Source organism: Akanthomyces muscarius, chromosome 2 (assembly GCF_028009165.1).
Source record: "Akanthomyces muscarius strain Ve6 chromosome 2, whole genome shotgun sequence".
In the NCBI taxonomy this organism is placed as follows: Eukaryota; Fungi; Ascomycota; class Sordariomycetes; order Hypocreales; family Cordycipitaceae; genus Akanthomyces; species Akanthomyces muscarius.
The window spans coordinates 2984987-2999679 of record NC_079242.1 but is presented as its reverse complement, the minus strand read 5'-3'; the positions used below and the strand labels follow the sequence as shown (position 1 = coordinate 2999679).

The window sequence follows — 14693 nt, the reverse complement described above, 5'->3', positions numbered from 1 at the left end:
TCCAATTTATAGGGGTTCAACTGTAATTACAAGAGATGGCAGGGCAACAGGCGCCCAGATAGGTAGCAGCAAGAAATAGCCGGCCGAGGAAATTTGCGGCTGATTTGCAAGTGAGCAAATGAATCAAATACGGCTGAGTTGGGCATTCAATGACACTCACATGCAGGCCCAATGCAGACCAACCACCCTGTTTTCCGTGTCGCTGTATCACTGGTTGGCTGCAGTGCTCCCACCCACTGGGCTCGCTGCAAGCGCCTGTATTCTCAACCAGCAAGGTCTAATTAGGCGGGTTGGTTAGCGCATGTTTCACTGGGCCGCAGGCGACACGTACCCTGCAAAGCGCTGAAGAGGCCCCTTACGCACAACACCCACAGCAGCCACGGCAGCCCAGCGGGCCGGCTCCCGAGCCCCGTAGCGCACTCGAGAACCACTGTAGAGCCACTGAAGGGCCACCTCGACAGGAGAATGTGGCACCGACTTACAGGGCGCCGGCACCTGGTAGAGCTCACCAATTTCTGGCGTGACTGGAACCTGGTACAGCGAGGCAGCTTTCTCACTTTGCATTTCGTCCTGTGTCTTCCCGTTTTCTTCTCTCTCTACCATTTTCATCTTGCCAATAGCCAGATAGCTTGCTTTCTTCACTGACAAAATCCGGTTTCCGTCGCCTCGTCACGAGCTGTGCGGCCCTACCATCGACAGCTTACAGCAGAGCCTGTTTTTTGCGACATCCACGAATCGCCTCTACGCTATTCATACCTATCCGCCGCCCCAAAGCTTCTTTTTTTTCGACCGCACGCCTAGCATCGCTCTATCGAGAAGAACTTGGAGCCACACGCCTCCCGCTCGCGCTGGTACCAAAGCTACTTTACTACCGGCTTGGTGCGCTCGCCGCGCGCGATTCGCCAGCCCACACACACTCTTTCCGCCAAAGGGGCAAAAAAGTGTGCGCCAGCTCCAGCGAACGTCCGCTGCGCTACCCACTCCCCCGTTAAGCTTCGGATGCCCGTTTGCTGCGACGAAAAAGTTTAGTATCCGATTTATCGCTATTGCGGGACGCCGCCTTTAGCCCACGCCTGTCAATTCCATAACCGAACCGGCCCCAGATGAAGAAGCTCTTTGGAGGCAGTAAGAAACCGGCGTCCAACAAGCACTCTTCCTCACCAAGTTTGGAAGACCTTCAGAACGCCTACCGTTCCAGTCCCGAGCCCCCATCACCGACCAAGTCGTCCTCGCGCTCTCCCAAAAAACCGTCCCGCTCCGAGCAACCGCCCCGCGACGTAAAGTCGTCGCCGCGCAACTTTCGCCATTCGAGGCAGGCCTCGGACTTGAGCACCTCTTCGCGGCGCAGCAAACTCGACCCCGATACCCATCCCCTCAATCTTCCACCAGAGGAGCGTAAGCGCTTCTCTGCCCGCTCATATAGCACCATGAGTGCCATGGATATTGACCGCGAGCCCTTGAATGGTCCCTCGACTCCCCCACCAAACCCTTCCGCCCAGACAAATTTCTCCGTGCCTATCCAGAATGGCAATGGCACCGATGAGCCTCCCGCTCCCCCGCCGCACAAGTCGAACCCTCCTAGCCCAACTTCCTCGCCGCTAGAGGAGGCTGAGACTTGCAAAGCCCTTGGTAACAAATTTTTCAAAGAGAAAAGCTATGCCCAGGCCATTGAGCAGTACAGCAGAGGTGAGACCACTTTGAGCGCAAATGTCGACATTCCTTGACACATCTTACTGACCATTCAACAGCTGTCATTCTCGTTCCCGACTCCGCGACATTCCTCAGCAACCGTGCTGCTGCCTTCATGTCCAACGGACAGTATGTCGCCGCCTTGGACGACTGCTCCCGCGCGGCCGACTTGGATCCCCAGAACCCCAAGATCCTCCTCCGTCTCGCCCGCATTTTCACTGGTCTTGGTCGTCCTGAAGAGGCCATGATCACATTCGGCAGAATTGAGCCTGCCCCTTCAGCCAAGGACGTTGCTCAAGCCAAGGAGATGTTACATCACATCAGCTCGGCCAAGGAGTCTCTAGAGCGTGGCACTGCCATGTCCATGGTCCTCTATGCGCTGGATCAGGCCGAGCGTGGCCTCGGACCTAACGTCAGCAAGCCGCGCAAGTGGCAGCTCATGCGCGGTGAGGCCTACCTAAAGATGGGCCACGAAAACTCACTCGGCGAGGCACAGAATATTGTCATGTCCCTGCTGCGACAGAACAGCCAGGACCCAGAGGCTCTTGTCCTCCGAGGACGTGTTCTCTACTACCAAGGCGAAAACGACAAGGCCATACAATCCTTCCGTGGTGCCGTCAGCTGCGATCCTGACTACAAGGACGCCATCAAGTGGCTACGCATTGTCCAGAAGCTAGACCGCATGAAGGAGGAGGGCAACGTCGAATTTAAGGCCGGCCGTCTCGAGAACGCCATTGCCAAGTACACCGAAGCCCTTGAAGTGGATCCCTCGAACCGCGGAATCAATGCCAAGCTGCTACAAAACCGTGCTCAGTGCCGCATTAAGCTGAAGCAGTACGATGAGGCTATCAAGGATGCTGAGCGCGCTCATTCCCTCGACCCTACCTACTTCAAGGCACGAAAGACCAAGGCCAACGCACTTGGTCTCTCCGGCAAGTGGGAAGATGCCGTCAAGGAGTGGAAAGCCCTTCAGCAAGAGGACCCTGAGGACCGTACTCTTCCCAAAGAGGTTCGCAAGGCTGAACTAGAGCTCAAAAAGAGCCAGCGCAAGGATTACTACAAGATTATGGGCCTTGAGAAAGATGCCGGCCCTGACGATATCAAGAAGGCCTATCGCAAGATGGCTGTCAAGCTACACCCTGACAAGAACCCTGGCGATGAGCAAGCCGAGGCTAAGTTCAAGGATATGCAGGAAGCTTACGAGACTCTGAGCGACCCACAGTAAGTAGCTCTGCGTACAATTTGATGGCAGTTTTAGCAGCACACTAACATGTTTTGAAGGAAGCGAGCAAGTTACGACAACGGCGACGATCTTCTGGACCCCTCTGACATGTTTGGAGGCGGCATGGGTGGAGGCATGGGAGGCATGGGAGGCATCGACCCCGAGATCCTCTTCAGTATGATGGGCCAGCAGGGTGGCTTCGGTGGCGGTGGTGGCTTCCCCGGCGGCCAACGTGGGTTCCCTGGCGGTGGTGGAGGTTTCCCAGGCGGTGCCAGCTTCAACTTCAGCAGCGGAGGCGGTGGTCGTCCACAAGGCTTCCCTGGTGGCGGCGCTAACGGCTTTCACTTTTGACAAAAGGCGGCCGACGGTGACTATAGCGAAGATTATGAAGAGTGGGGAGAGGAAGACGATGACGATGATGCCCTGCACGATGAAGAGCCACAAGCCAGCGACGACACTCGTGCACGAGGAACCGAAGACAAGTTTGCCAACGCCTCTCAGCCGCAGCGACGACGTGCCAACGAGAACATGGTTGACAGGATTCGAACTGGTGGTATCATGGTTGTTGCCGCGCTGGTGCTGCTGCCTCCGCAGCTTGTCGCCGCCGGCCTTGTCGCCTCTGCGTTTGTCTATGTGTGGATGAAGTATGTTGGGTGGCCCTTGACGTACGATCAAGTCGATACCGAATGATGGGAGAAGCCGGACTCTCGGCAGCCTCGCAGGTATTGGAAAGGCTTTTCATACGAACGCTGCATTGTCCGGCATACTTCTTTTTTCGTTTTTCTTTCCTTTATGTCTTTGTTTACATGTTGGAAGTACAGATGGGAGGGCTAAAGGTATGAAAGAGACGGTGCATCACACAAAAATCATCATTGTCACGGCGTTTTGAGATTTTCTTTTCACATTCAAAAACAAAGACAAATGACATATACACCCTTTTATTCACAGAGCAGAAGAAGGTCGTTTTCATATAGACAGTCGAGAAGAAGATTCTTCTCACTTAAGCCAATGCAAAGCATTAATTCAACGCGCGTCCCGGCCTAATTCAGTGTAGTAACGTATGCTGAGAGCAACGTGTTTCCGTTTCATGTTTCTCGTATTATTATCCAGTTCTGTCTAGCTTCTGTGTGACACTGTGCTAAGGGGGTATTGCCCTAACCGTAAACGCCGTTGTAAATCAAGCAGTCGATCCCTTTTGAGACCAGGTTCCAGCCGCCATTTGTCGGAAATCAATTCTCAACCACCACGTACGACCCGTCGTCTGCGTTTGCTGCCGCGCCGCGTCTTGGGCAACTAGCCCGAAGCCGGCGGCGCCGCGTCCCCTCCTCCAGGAGCCGCAGCCCCAGCACCGTTGCTCGCCGCTGCCGCCGGTGTCGTGTTGGCCGTGGGCGTCGCCGCCGCCGCCGCCGCAGCAGCAGCAGCAGTGGTTCCGTTGGCCGTGGCGGCGGCGGCGCGGGTGCCGCCCGTGGCCTCGATGACGCGGGCGACGTCGTCGCGCAGCTCGGGCATGGCCGTGGTCATGTTGTGGGCGAGCACGTCGCGAAAGGACCCAAAGGCCTGCATCTTGCCGCTCATGAGCTGGTTGCCGCGGCGGACGAGCTCGACAAACTCGCGCGTGTAGATGTCGGGGTTGCGCCCGTTTTCGACGTACTCGAGCAGCTCGGGCGGCACCGAGGGCAGCAGGTTGGGCGGCGAGGCGGTCGTGTGCAGCGTCTGGAGGGAGCGGGACAGTGTTTTCCTGCATACATTTTCCGTCAGAGTTGGAACCCGTGTTGAGCACAGAGAAAAAAAGAGTTGGCTTACACTTCGTTGGACAGGACGTCTTTGCTGGGACGGCCCATCGAGTCGTACGTGGAGACCTGCACCATGATCTGGTACAGGTCCTGGATAATGTCCTTGAGCTGCTCTGTGGGAGGACGGTCAGCGGGGCGCCTGAGGGGGGGGGGGAGGGGGGGGGGGCAAGGCTGCTTCGACGTACGCTCAACGGCATCGTGGTCTATTTTGTTGTCGATGGGCGCCATGGTTGACGCTCGTGCCGGCGGCTGGTGATGGTGTGAGGTTGAAAGTTGGCGAGGTCGGACGGTCGCAGGCTTACAACAGTGGAGCGCCGTCGAGTGGCACCAGAGGTATCACCAAGGCTAAACCAAAGTTCAACTCATACAAAAGAAATTTGGTCTCATTTTTAACGCATTGTTGCCATTCAGCTTATCATCTGGATTTCGGCTCTAATGGTCAAATGACTTTCTTGCTCGGTCCAAAATCTATGTACTTTTGTCGACTCCAACATTCTACAGTATTGGGTTTTGCGCCGCCCTTCTATTTGGTATATGCATTCTTTTCATTTAATCAATCGTGTCGTCCCGCAGGTTGAATAGCTGCTTGAATACCTCCTCGGCACCCGCACGAATGCCATTATGGTACAGAGCGTTGGTGGCAAAGAACTTGGAGCCCTTGACGAGGTGGGCCGTGGCCGTGGCGTAGCCAAAGTCGACAAACATGTCGTCGACATAAGAAACAGCGTATAAAGGCACTTCGTTCTTGCGCAGCTGCTCCTGGTCGTACAGAGCTGGCCAGTCGCTAGCAGTCGCCAGCTTCTTGGCAGTTTCGCGCAGCGCAGACAGCTCGGGGTAGGTCTCGAAGTGGTCGCGGAAGATCATCTCGCCAGAGAAGAAGAGGGGCTCGGTGCTCTGGGAGACCTTGGCACCGGGACGAAGCCAGGAGAAGCTCTCAAAGGACTCGCCAACACGCTGGGCAGACCAGTTGGACACGGAACCGGGGCCGTCGCAGTAGATGGCCTCGTGAAGGATGGCGTAAATGATGTTGTTGTCAAATGCGCTCCAGTTCTCAATGGTGGTAAGCGAGGAGCGCGAGAAGAAGCCAAAGCTCTCCAGAGAAGCATCCAGCTCGAGAATTGCGTTATGGACGGTGTCAAAGCCATCATGTGTACCAAAGGAGATGCCAATGGTCATGAGGCGAGACACAGTCAAGGTACCCCCACCAGGCAGCGTGACACCGCCCTTGCTCTCGATGTAGGCGGCAATCTTCTTGACGCGCTCCACGTCCTCAGGGAATTTTCGGTAGTAGGCCTTGTTACGCGAAGCTGCATGCGCAAATGTGGTTTTATAAACCTCATCGACAGGGCGCCCAATGGGGGCCAGGCCACCAGTGAGATAGGCCTCTCGCAGGCCCTCGGGATGCATGGACAGATACGACAGGCTGACGAAACCGCCGTATGACTGACCAATGATGGACCATTTGGCCTTTTCGCCGGTCAGACCCTCGTGCAAGCACTGGCGGACAGCCTCGAGATCGCGGACCGTGTTGTCCTGGCGCATCAGGCGGAGGTAGTCGGCCTGGCCGTCGGCGTCGGTAGACACCTTTTGCAGCATGGCGAGCGAGACGGGCGTGCTCAGGCCGACGCCGCGGTGGTCGAGATAGAGCACCTGGTATCCTCGGTTCAAAAGGTGCTCCGTCATGGGTGCAGCACTGGGGGGCGAGCAGCCAAAGCCCGGGCCGCCCTGAAGGTAGACAATGTAAGGCTTAGGTGCAGGTGGCCCGTCGGGAGCGGCAAGCGGCGACTCGCGTCTGGTGGCGAGGCGAGCAAAGAGCTTGATTGTACCGGCGGCCGGGTTGGCATAGTCGAGCGGCACCTCGAACCATAGCTCGGTCTGTGTCAGCTTGCCGGGCACATGAAAGGTGCGGCTGCTGAGCTGCTTGGCCGACGGGATGGGCAGCTTGGCGGGGATGGCGGCAGCCATTGTGGGCAGAGGGCTGGTGCGAATCGAAATGCTGTAGGAGATTCTGGGACTGGTGTCGTCTAGGCGGTGCGCAGGATGGTTTCTCATGCAGTGCGCCAAGTTTTCGCAAAAGAGACGACGTGGTAAGGAAGAAAGAAGGCGGCCTGCGTTTGCGGGATGGTGGGGGTTTGGGATGACACTGTCGGAGCTGCACCCCGCGACTCGGATAGCCCAGCCGGGTGATTTGCGAAACGAGACAGTTGCCGGTAAGAATTGTCAGCTTGGAACGATTCTGTTGCGGTGCACAAGGTGTGGGCCGATACCGACGTCTTTTTACGTATTAATACAAGAAATACAAGAATGGTGGCCGCGCATTACGTATCGGCAATTGTTTGGCAGATGCCCCAAATGGCAGTTGAGGGAGGGGTGGTGGGGTAGGCGACTGTGAGCCGCCAGCTGGGGACTCTGAAGTGGCCGGCACGAGTCTCAATGCCCATAGATGGGTTTGTAGTGGCCTTGTCAGCATTAAAAAAAAATTATTGTGAAATGTTCGGTAGTGGAACGTTGACGTATGTAATCTGTACAAGTAAGTCCCTGCATGCTGCCAGCCGAAATGGCTCCAGGGTGTGGATAGCGAGATGCAGGTGGCAGGGCGGCGTGGCAGCAGCCGGTTCACAAGCCACAAGGTGCTGGCCGCAAGATAGGTAGGCAGCTTTGTACTCTGTTGAGAAACGAATTGGTGATCCTTCTATCAAGCTTCTATCTTGTTTCATTTTATCATCCCTCTTCTCACGTATTGACTGCTTCGTGGCAACCAGACTTCTGTGCAAGGAGGCCTCGTCTTTCATTGAAATGAGTGAGTCTACGCAGCACAGAGCCGTCAGAACTCACTCACCTTTCACTTATATGATCCATCACCTGCTACCATCTCTTGTGAGCCATGCACACCATGAAGTCCAAGTATCTGAGGTGAGGTTCAACTAGGTAAGGCCTGGAGTGCAAAATGCCCCACTCGCAGGCGTGTACCCTGCAAGGCGCTGACGGCTGGCAGAAACTGGCCCCAGCAACCAGCAACCAGCACCCGCAATCTGCATAAATTTTCTTTACAGTGCGGTTTGAACTTATTCTTGCATCCAACTACTCTTTCAATCGCTTTCTTCCCGCTTCTGCTTCGAATATCCTCGGATCCTACCTCAGGTTTGGATCTTTGTATATTACAGCCATGAATTTCATTCTCACTTTTACAAATTCATGAGTGGTTGTCGCGGAGCTATCCCGATCTCCGACGGCACGGTCTGCTGACGAATCACGGTGATTCCGCCACCCCTTCAGGCGCCCAACCTGCATTTGTCTTCCAGCTAGCCCGTGTCTCAACCTCGCTCCTCTGACCTGACATCACCACCCATCACCAGCCGCATCCTCACAATACTGCGTACTGCTTGTGCATCTCCCATCTCGCTCCCCGAGCCCTAAGCTCCGGCTTTCGACATGCAACCGCAGCCCATGGCCTACGTCGAGCTCTCCCAGACGCTGGCCGAGTCGTTCAACGCGCTCGCCGACGAGGTGCAGACTCTGGCCGACCGCAAGACAGTTTTGGAACACAAACTGCGCTTTGCCCACGAACAGGTGTGTTTTTTTCCTTGCGCTAGATTTTCAAATCTTTGCCTCGTTGAAGCCCCCTTTGCCAAAACGAAGCAGCAAATACTGCTTTTACAGACCCCGGGCAAGTGTCCACGGACAAAATGATGAGTTATCTTAGCTCTAGATCATGAGCACAAGCCTTGAATCAGCCTGTGCGGAGGACTGACATATATTTAACGTCTGATTGTCCACAAACAAACTTAATTGTCTTCTCTTCTGCGTGCAATCACGCCTTGTTTTCGACCTACGTTGCTAACTCTGGCCCAGTTTCAATACCTCGCCGACAAATATGCGCCCGCCGCACCTGAGATAGCCGATACACTGTCTAAGCTACAGCTCCCTCCGCACACCTCTGTGGACAACACATCGCCCGTTCCGCTACCTCAACGAACAACGCAACCCTCGCAACATCATCTCGCTCTCGTCATTCGTGACGGACGCCGTGCTGCCAGTCGACTTGCTGCGTCACTTGGAGACGCGAGCAAAACCACGGTTTCCAGCAAAGGCACGTTCTCTCATGATTCAAACGACGACGTCTCGTCAATGTCAACAGCGCTGGAGCAAGATTTCACGGTGCAAGGCAAAAGGAGTGCTTTGCAGTGTCCTTTTCAGAAGCCTGTTGAGGATGTGAATGGTAGCCAATCGGCGCAGGATGCGGGCAGCACCCACTATGACCCCTCGGACCCGATTTGCGCTGCCTTGGCTGACGGGACGGAATCTTCCCATGCTGCTACGGGCAATGGGACGTCGGCTCCCAGCAAATGTCCCATTCGGTACCTCAACAAGCACAGTCCCGAAGAGGTAGCCCAATATGTGGAAATGCACAAGCATGAGCTCCCCCGCAGCCACGAAGTGTGTCTAAGACGGTACGGTCGAAATGAGCAAGAAGTCCGCAAGCTTGACTCCAAGTATGGCAACATCGCGAGCATGATTGAGGATCTAGGACAGCTGCATCAGTCCATGCTTCCTGAAGATGCGGAACAGCAGCCAGGCGCCAGCGATGGAGACGGCGCTTCGAATCGTCGGGTTGAGAACTGGGCAAATGCTGTCAACACTTCCTCGCACCCAGACGATGATGAAGCTTTACCTGACGATGACGAGGAGCGCCAGAGCCACTTTGACAGGCCGCTCAAGGAGGTCAGAGTCGGTGAATCCCCGAGCAGGCCCTGGGGCATATCGGTTCCCGTGTACGAGTCAGACGACCGTGACTTCAACCTCTTGTCGCCGCCGGCTGCTCCGCTGAAAATGCCTACACCGCATCATCCTCCGGCCGTGCCCGCCGCGGATGGCCCCAAGAAGTGTCCCTTTGACCACACCAAGTTTGCATCACTCGCTGGCGGTCGTGGCGAAGAGACTCCTAAGCCTCCGCAAAAGGACGGGCCTGGTCTGCAGGGACCTCCGCCGTTTACACCCTTCCGTGACGATGCGGCACGTCCTACGCCTGCGCCAGGCGTGCAACAACACCAGCCAGTATTTGTGGCGCCAGATGCCATCCGAGGCAAATCTGACCGACCCCAAATGGTCTTTACAGGGCCGGTCTTTATCGGGTATCCCATGGATCAGGCTCTGCAGTTTATGAATCAGTATCAGCGTCGTGCTTGATTGTATTTCTGCCTGAGAGCAATGTTTCTTTGACTCTCATATTTGTCGCTAACTTTTTCATCTTGTTTTCTTCTCATGAGCGGCGGCGTTTGGGTATTTCACGATGACACAATGACATATTTACCGGTGTATTATTACCACAATTTCTATGCGCGGGGCGGTCTGCCTAGCTTTATTATATAATGCCAGCGTTTTGAACTTGATATACCTTTTACGTGACGCTCATAACGGCAAAGTCTGTAAAAGCCAGTGCTCAGTCAAATACTGCTGAATGAAATCTATGTGTTCTATAGCAACAAAGGGCTCTCGCATCGCTCATATACAAAACGCGCAACCCATGATTCCGCCTATGTAGCTTCGTACAGGGTTGTATTCCTAATCCGCCTCCGCATTCTCCATGTAGACTTGCTCGTTTTTTTCTTCGCCTTTGCCCAGCTGTCAAGGCCAGTTAGTGCATCTTCAGACCCGGAGACTTGGACCTGTTGCCGTCGCTCTCCTCGTCGGAGTAGTTGCCGCCGTCGGCCTCCCACATAGAGAGGTCGTCGTCGGACATGATGGCGGCGGCGTCCTCGGGATCGAGGAGGGTGGTCTCGGAGTCGACGTAGCCGCCGGCCTCGCCGCGCTCGGCGTCGGTGCCGTCCATGGCCTGCTCGCGCGCAATGTCGGCGGCGCGCTCCATGGTGCGCCGGTATATGACGAAGCCGACGGCGAGGCCGACGAGGCCGCTGAGGCCCATGCCGGTCCAGTTGATGATCTTGTCGCGGGTGGTCATTTGGGAGCCCTTTTCGAAGAGCACGGCGAGGCGGCTCCCGATGAAGACGTGGACGAGGAGCTTAACACTGTTCAGGTACTCCAGTTAGCATGGTAGTTTCCAGCGAGGGTGGAAGGGACAATGCTTTACCTCGACAGGGCGGTGGAAATGGTAAATGCGAGCGGCGTGATGCTGGGAATGGTGGCGAGGAAGCCGTTGCTCAGGCTAAACGGCAGCGGGCAGAAGCGGATCGCGGTGAGGTAGAGGATGCCCTCGCGGCGCATGACCTGGGCGAGGGCCATGAAGCGCGGGTCCTTGCCGACCATGCGCTCGACAAAGGTGCCGAGGACGGTGCGGCTGGCGACAAAGGCGCCGAGGCTGCCGAGGGTGCAGGCGGCGGCGGCAATGGGCCAGCCCCAGGGGAAGCCCCAGACGAAGCCGGCGACGGTGGTGGCGGTCGCGTAGCCGATGACGGGCGGGAAGGACGTGACGAATATCATGGCAAAGTTGATGAGCCAGCCGCCGGGGAGCTCGCGCCACTTCTCGGCGACGGGGCCGAGCCAGTCGAAGAAGGCCTGCGTGTAGATGAGCGCGAGGAGGCCCAGCACGCCGAGCACGAGGCCCGCCAGGCCGAGCAGCACCTGCTGGAGGGGCGGCAGCCGCAGGTACCAGGCGAGGACGCTCAGGCCCCAGTCGACGGCCTGCTTGACGAGCGACTGCGCCTGCGCGAGGTAGGAGGACGAGGAGGAGGGGGAGAGGTTGTGGCTGCTGCGGCGGCGGATGTGCCCGCGGGACAGCCGCCCCGAGGAGTCGTGTCGGGACCAGCGTGGCGCGGCATCGGTCGGCGAGGGAGAGGGCGAGGAGGCGGTCGATGAGGGACGCAGATGCGTCGACGGGCTGCTCGGCATGGTGTAGAGCTGTGCGTGTGTGTTGTTGCGGGTGCGTCGAGGGTGGTGGTGCGTGGTCGCTTATGCGACAAGGGGGCCCGAGGAGCCCGGCGACAAAGGTGTCGGCTAAAGGGATGTGTGGTGTTGGTGGAGAATGTCAGAGGCGCGCGATGCTCTATCTAGCCATGACGGAGAAGAGATTCTGTATGTTGTATGGTCGGGGTCCGGTTTTGTGGTATCGTTGCGTGGGAGCCGTTGCAGGGGAGCTTTTGCTGACGAGGTTGTCGTCGGATATCTCGGGCGGCGAGGGGAGCTGAGGCCAAGTAGGAAGAGAGGGTCTATCCGGGGTCCGGCGCGCGACGTCACTTTTGAGGCTGACAAAAGGGATAGCCAGATTTGTAGAGGCAGAATTGAATGTGAACGATTAAAAGGATGAAATATTTAGAAGTTGCGTTGATTATGAATGGTAAGATGAAACGGCATCAGTCGCGTTTTGACTTTTTGTTCCGGAGGGCCAAAGCCAAGGGGTCTGTGGATGCGCCGCGCCGCACCGCGCAGAAAAATAGATGACGTGGATCTGGATCACCTGTAACCGGGTGCGAGGCGACCAGTCGCAGGCGTCGACGCTTGACGTCCTTGACTACCAACTACCTATGTACAGTGGCGACAGAGCCGCTAATAAAGCAGGCATGCTTGTGAGTGCTGCGCCTCTGAGCTGTGCTTTCCCAGCAGCGATGATTCGTGTAACGCTTCATCAAGGCGTTCCAAAAAGGCAAGTCCGGAAATCTAGTAGTGCGTTCAAATGCGAAAAAGGAATCAAGAAGAAATTGTTTCAAATAATGTCCTTGTAATAGCTGGCTTGTGTTATGCCGCGCGACCACTTACAGTCGTGTTAGTGTCAGCCCTATCGAATAGAAGAGGCTGCGCAACTACGTACCTAGATATGCAGTCGCATAATAAAGATACAACACTGCATCGTTCCTCGGCTCTCTCTGCAGAGGCTGAATAGCTCATTAAATATGCAGCTGTTCTGAATGGCGCCACCGTCAACGCTTTGCTGACATCACCTTCTTCGCCCAGACTGCTACAGCCTCGCGGCTACTAAAGCCGCCGCTTCCTAACGGCTGGTCGTGCGGAAAAGTATGATTTTATCAATCAGTGGCTTATTTTTAGCTGTTCGATAAACAAATATGTCAACAGAAAACGGCACATCCTCTCGCAGCAGGCGCTCAGCCACCCCAGGGAAAGCGATCATTCTCGCTGTGAGTCACTAGTCAGCCTTTCCACTCACACTATAAGACTTGAAGGCTAGCGCACCATTTCCAAACAAGTCTTTGTCAAATAAAACAATATCATGATCAAAAGAGCAACTGCGCTGCAATGGACGACATTATAGCAACACTTCAGTCGCTCTTGCGGCACAACTTCCACGTCACTGCAACCGATACCGCAAGGCACGATCAATGGTTCAAAAGAGCCTACCAGAGCTGGGCAGCAAAGGACAAGGAGCTTCTACTCTTGGCGCCCAGGGTTTCTCGGACCGAATGGGCGCCGGACATGCTGCAATTCTCTGCCCAGCTCGCTCTTCACATACGAAACCTGGCCGCCGCCGAACGGCAAAGACTGGATGCGTCGTTCCCGCCTCGCGACGACAAGCTCTTCCCAGACTCGGTACTGGACGAGCCGCCTCTCATGTGCCCGCTGGATCAGCTGCAGGCCCCGGCGCTGTCCCCTCGTGTCCAGCGCGGCGATTGGTGGCCCGGCAAGGACCTGGTCGACCTGGCGTACGTCGGCAAGGCGCTGCTGGAGCACGAGCAGACGGCGGCCTTGGTGCGCGTGTCCCAGATGCGCGGCGTGGCCATGAAGGAGGCGGCGGATACCAGCAAGCATAAGCGAGGCCGGTGGCGGTGGTCGACGGAGCCGTGCGGCGGCTGGGGCACGCTGGTGGACGAGGCGCTCCTCATCTTCTTCTTTGCGATCATTGTCGGCACGTTTCCGGACGAGCTGTTCGCGGAAAAGGCCAAGTATACAAGCTGGTTGCCGTATGGCGAGCTGCTGTCAGGCTTGCAGCCGCCAGAGCGTTTCGTCGAGGCGCTCAGGAAGCGACCCGGTGGCGGCCCGAAGGCGGGAGGACTGCGCTCAGCGACCGACTTGCGGCCGCACGCGGAGCGCTGCGTGCGCGTTCTGGCCGCGGCCGACGTCTTGCGCGAGGCGTGCCATCTTCCGGCCGTGGACTGGCCGTCGCGCATCAGCAGCGCCATGCTGTACTTTGTCGGCTTCGAGGCGTGGAACAGGGCGCGCGAGGGCCAGACGTATCTGCACTGCCATCTGAACACGACGAAAGATGGTCGGTGGCTGGCCCACGGCCTCGGGGCAAAAGGAGAAGCGGCCGTCGTTGTGGCGGCAGAGGAGGAGACAAGGGCAGTCGTCGGGGCGGCCAAGCTGGTGCGGCCGCGCGATCCATTGCGGCTGCGTGAGCCTCGCGTCGATCCGGTGTGTAGTGACGAGGACGGCGACGAGGAGGATCAGACTAAGCTGGATGAGTTGGAGCGTGCAGAGGCCGCGTACGGGGCAAAGAGAAGCACGAAATACCAGAGAAGGAGAGCTGGCGATGAGCATCAAGCTCACAAGCTGATGAGCACGAAATAGCAAAGAAGGAGGGTTGGTAATTAAGCCTCAAGGCTGCAGAAACGAAATCTCAAGTAGTTAAGTGGCAATATACCAGGTTTGTCCGATCATAGGTTCTTGTATGCAACGCATCCTCTCATCTAGCTATCAAGAGCTGCAGGAGAAAAGAGCTTGCAGTATGAACGTATGTGCCTCCGCCCTCTGCCTCTCTTCAAGCTGCATGGAGAGACGATCTGTGATCTCCGACTTCTGATGGTTTCCTACTCTTCAAGTCTGTCTTTCGTAGTATATTTTACACACTGTTTCCGCTTCACATACTAATGCCATCACTGACATGCTTCGTTACAGTTGGCAATTACCAAAACCGGTTCGATCAGGCTGCGCTGTCTCGTGGCAGTTGTACAAGAGAGGGAAGTATCTGTTTCTTACATTGATGAGTCCAGCACGCATATCAGAACTTGGATTTTCCAAGCTTTCGAGATGTTTATGTTAGGGTACTTGTGTGGAAAAGTCGTGGTCAACACCGTCGAAGGTCG

The 14693-nt window shown here is 56.4% G+C and overlaps 7 protein-coding genes across 7 annotated transcripts; 3 read left to right on the top strand and 4 right to left on the bottom strand.

Annotated features, from left to right (window-relative positions):
• Positions 1-6: 6 nt before the first annotated feature.
• On the bottom strand, positions 7-564 carry LMH87_004119 (uncharacterized protein; the record flags this gene model as incomplete). The annotated part of the gene is made up of 4 exons (XM_056195291.1): positions 7-99; positions 161-187; positions 238-277; positions 332-564. 4 exons carry the CDS (start codon positions 562-564, stop codon positions 7-9), a joined length of 393 nt encoding a protein of 130 aa, XP_056048934.1.
• A 539-nt stretch (positions 565-1103) lies between these two features.
• On the top strand, positions 1104-3262 carry LMH87_004118 (uncharacterized protein; the record flags this gene model as incomplete). Its single annotated transcript, XM_056195290.1, has 3 exons — positions 1104-1686; positions 1749-2910; positions 2971-3262. The coding sequence occupies 3 exons, from the start codon at positions 1104-1106 to the stop codon at positions 3260-3262; spliced, it is 2037 nt and encodes a 678-aa protein (XP_056048933.1).
• Positions 3263-4204: 942 nt separating this feature from the next.
• Positions 4205-4932, bottom strand: LMH87_004117 (uncharacterized protein; the record flags this gene model as incomplete). The annotated part of the gene is made up of 3 exons (XM_056195288.1): positions 4205-4649; positions 4715-4817; positions 4890-4932. The coding sequence occupies 3 exons, from the start codon at positions 4930-4932 to the stop codon at positions 4205-4207; spliced, it is 591 nt and encodes a 196-aa protein (XP_056048932.1).
• A 321-nt stretch (positions 4933-5253) lies between these two features.
• LMH87_004116 (uncharacterized protein) lies at positions 5254-6756 on the bottom strand (the record flags this gene model as incomplete). The annotated part of the gene is made up of 1 exon (XM_056195287.1): positions 5254-6756. One exon carries the CDS (start codon positions 6754-6756, stop codon positions 5254-5256), a length of 1503 nt encoding a protein of 500 aa, XP_056048931.1.
• A 1395-nt stretch (positions 6757-8151) lies between these two features.
• LMH87_004115 (uncharacterized protein) lies at positions 8152-9891 on the top strand (the record flags this gene model as incomplete). The annotated part of the gene is made up of 2 exons (XM_056195286.1): positions 8152-8274; positions 8557-9891. The coding sequence occupies 2 exons, from the start codon at positions 8152-8154 to the stop codon at positions 9889-9891; spliced, it is 1458 nt and encodes a 485-aa protein (XP_056048930.1).
• A 448-nt stretch (positions 9892-10339) lies between these two features.
• On the bottom strand, positions 10340-11550 carry LMH87_004114 (uncharacterized protein; the record flags this gene model as incomplete). Its single annotated transcript, XM_056195285.1, has 2 exons — positions 10340-10730; positions 10793-11550. 2 exons carry the CDS (start codon positions 11548-11550, stop codon positions 10340-10342), a joined length of 1149 nt encoding a protein of 382 aa, XP_056048929.1.
• Positions 11551-12909: 1359 nt separating this feature from the next.
• Positions 12910-14178, top strand: LMH87_004113 (uncharacterized protein; the record flags this gene model as incomplete). The annotated part of the gene is made up of 1 exon (XM_056195284.1): positions 12910-14178. One exon carries the CDS (start codon positions 12910-12912, stop codon positions 14176-14178), a length of 1269 nt encoding a protein of 422 aa, XP_056048928.1.
• Between the last annotated feature and the right edge of the window lie 515 nt (positions 14179-14693).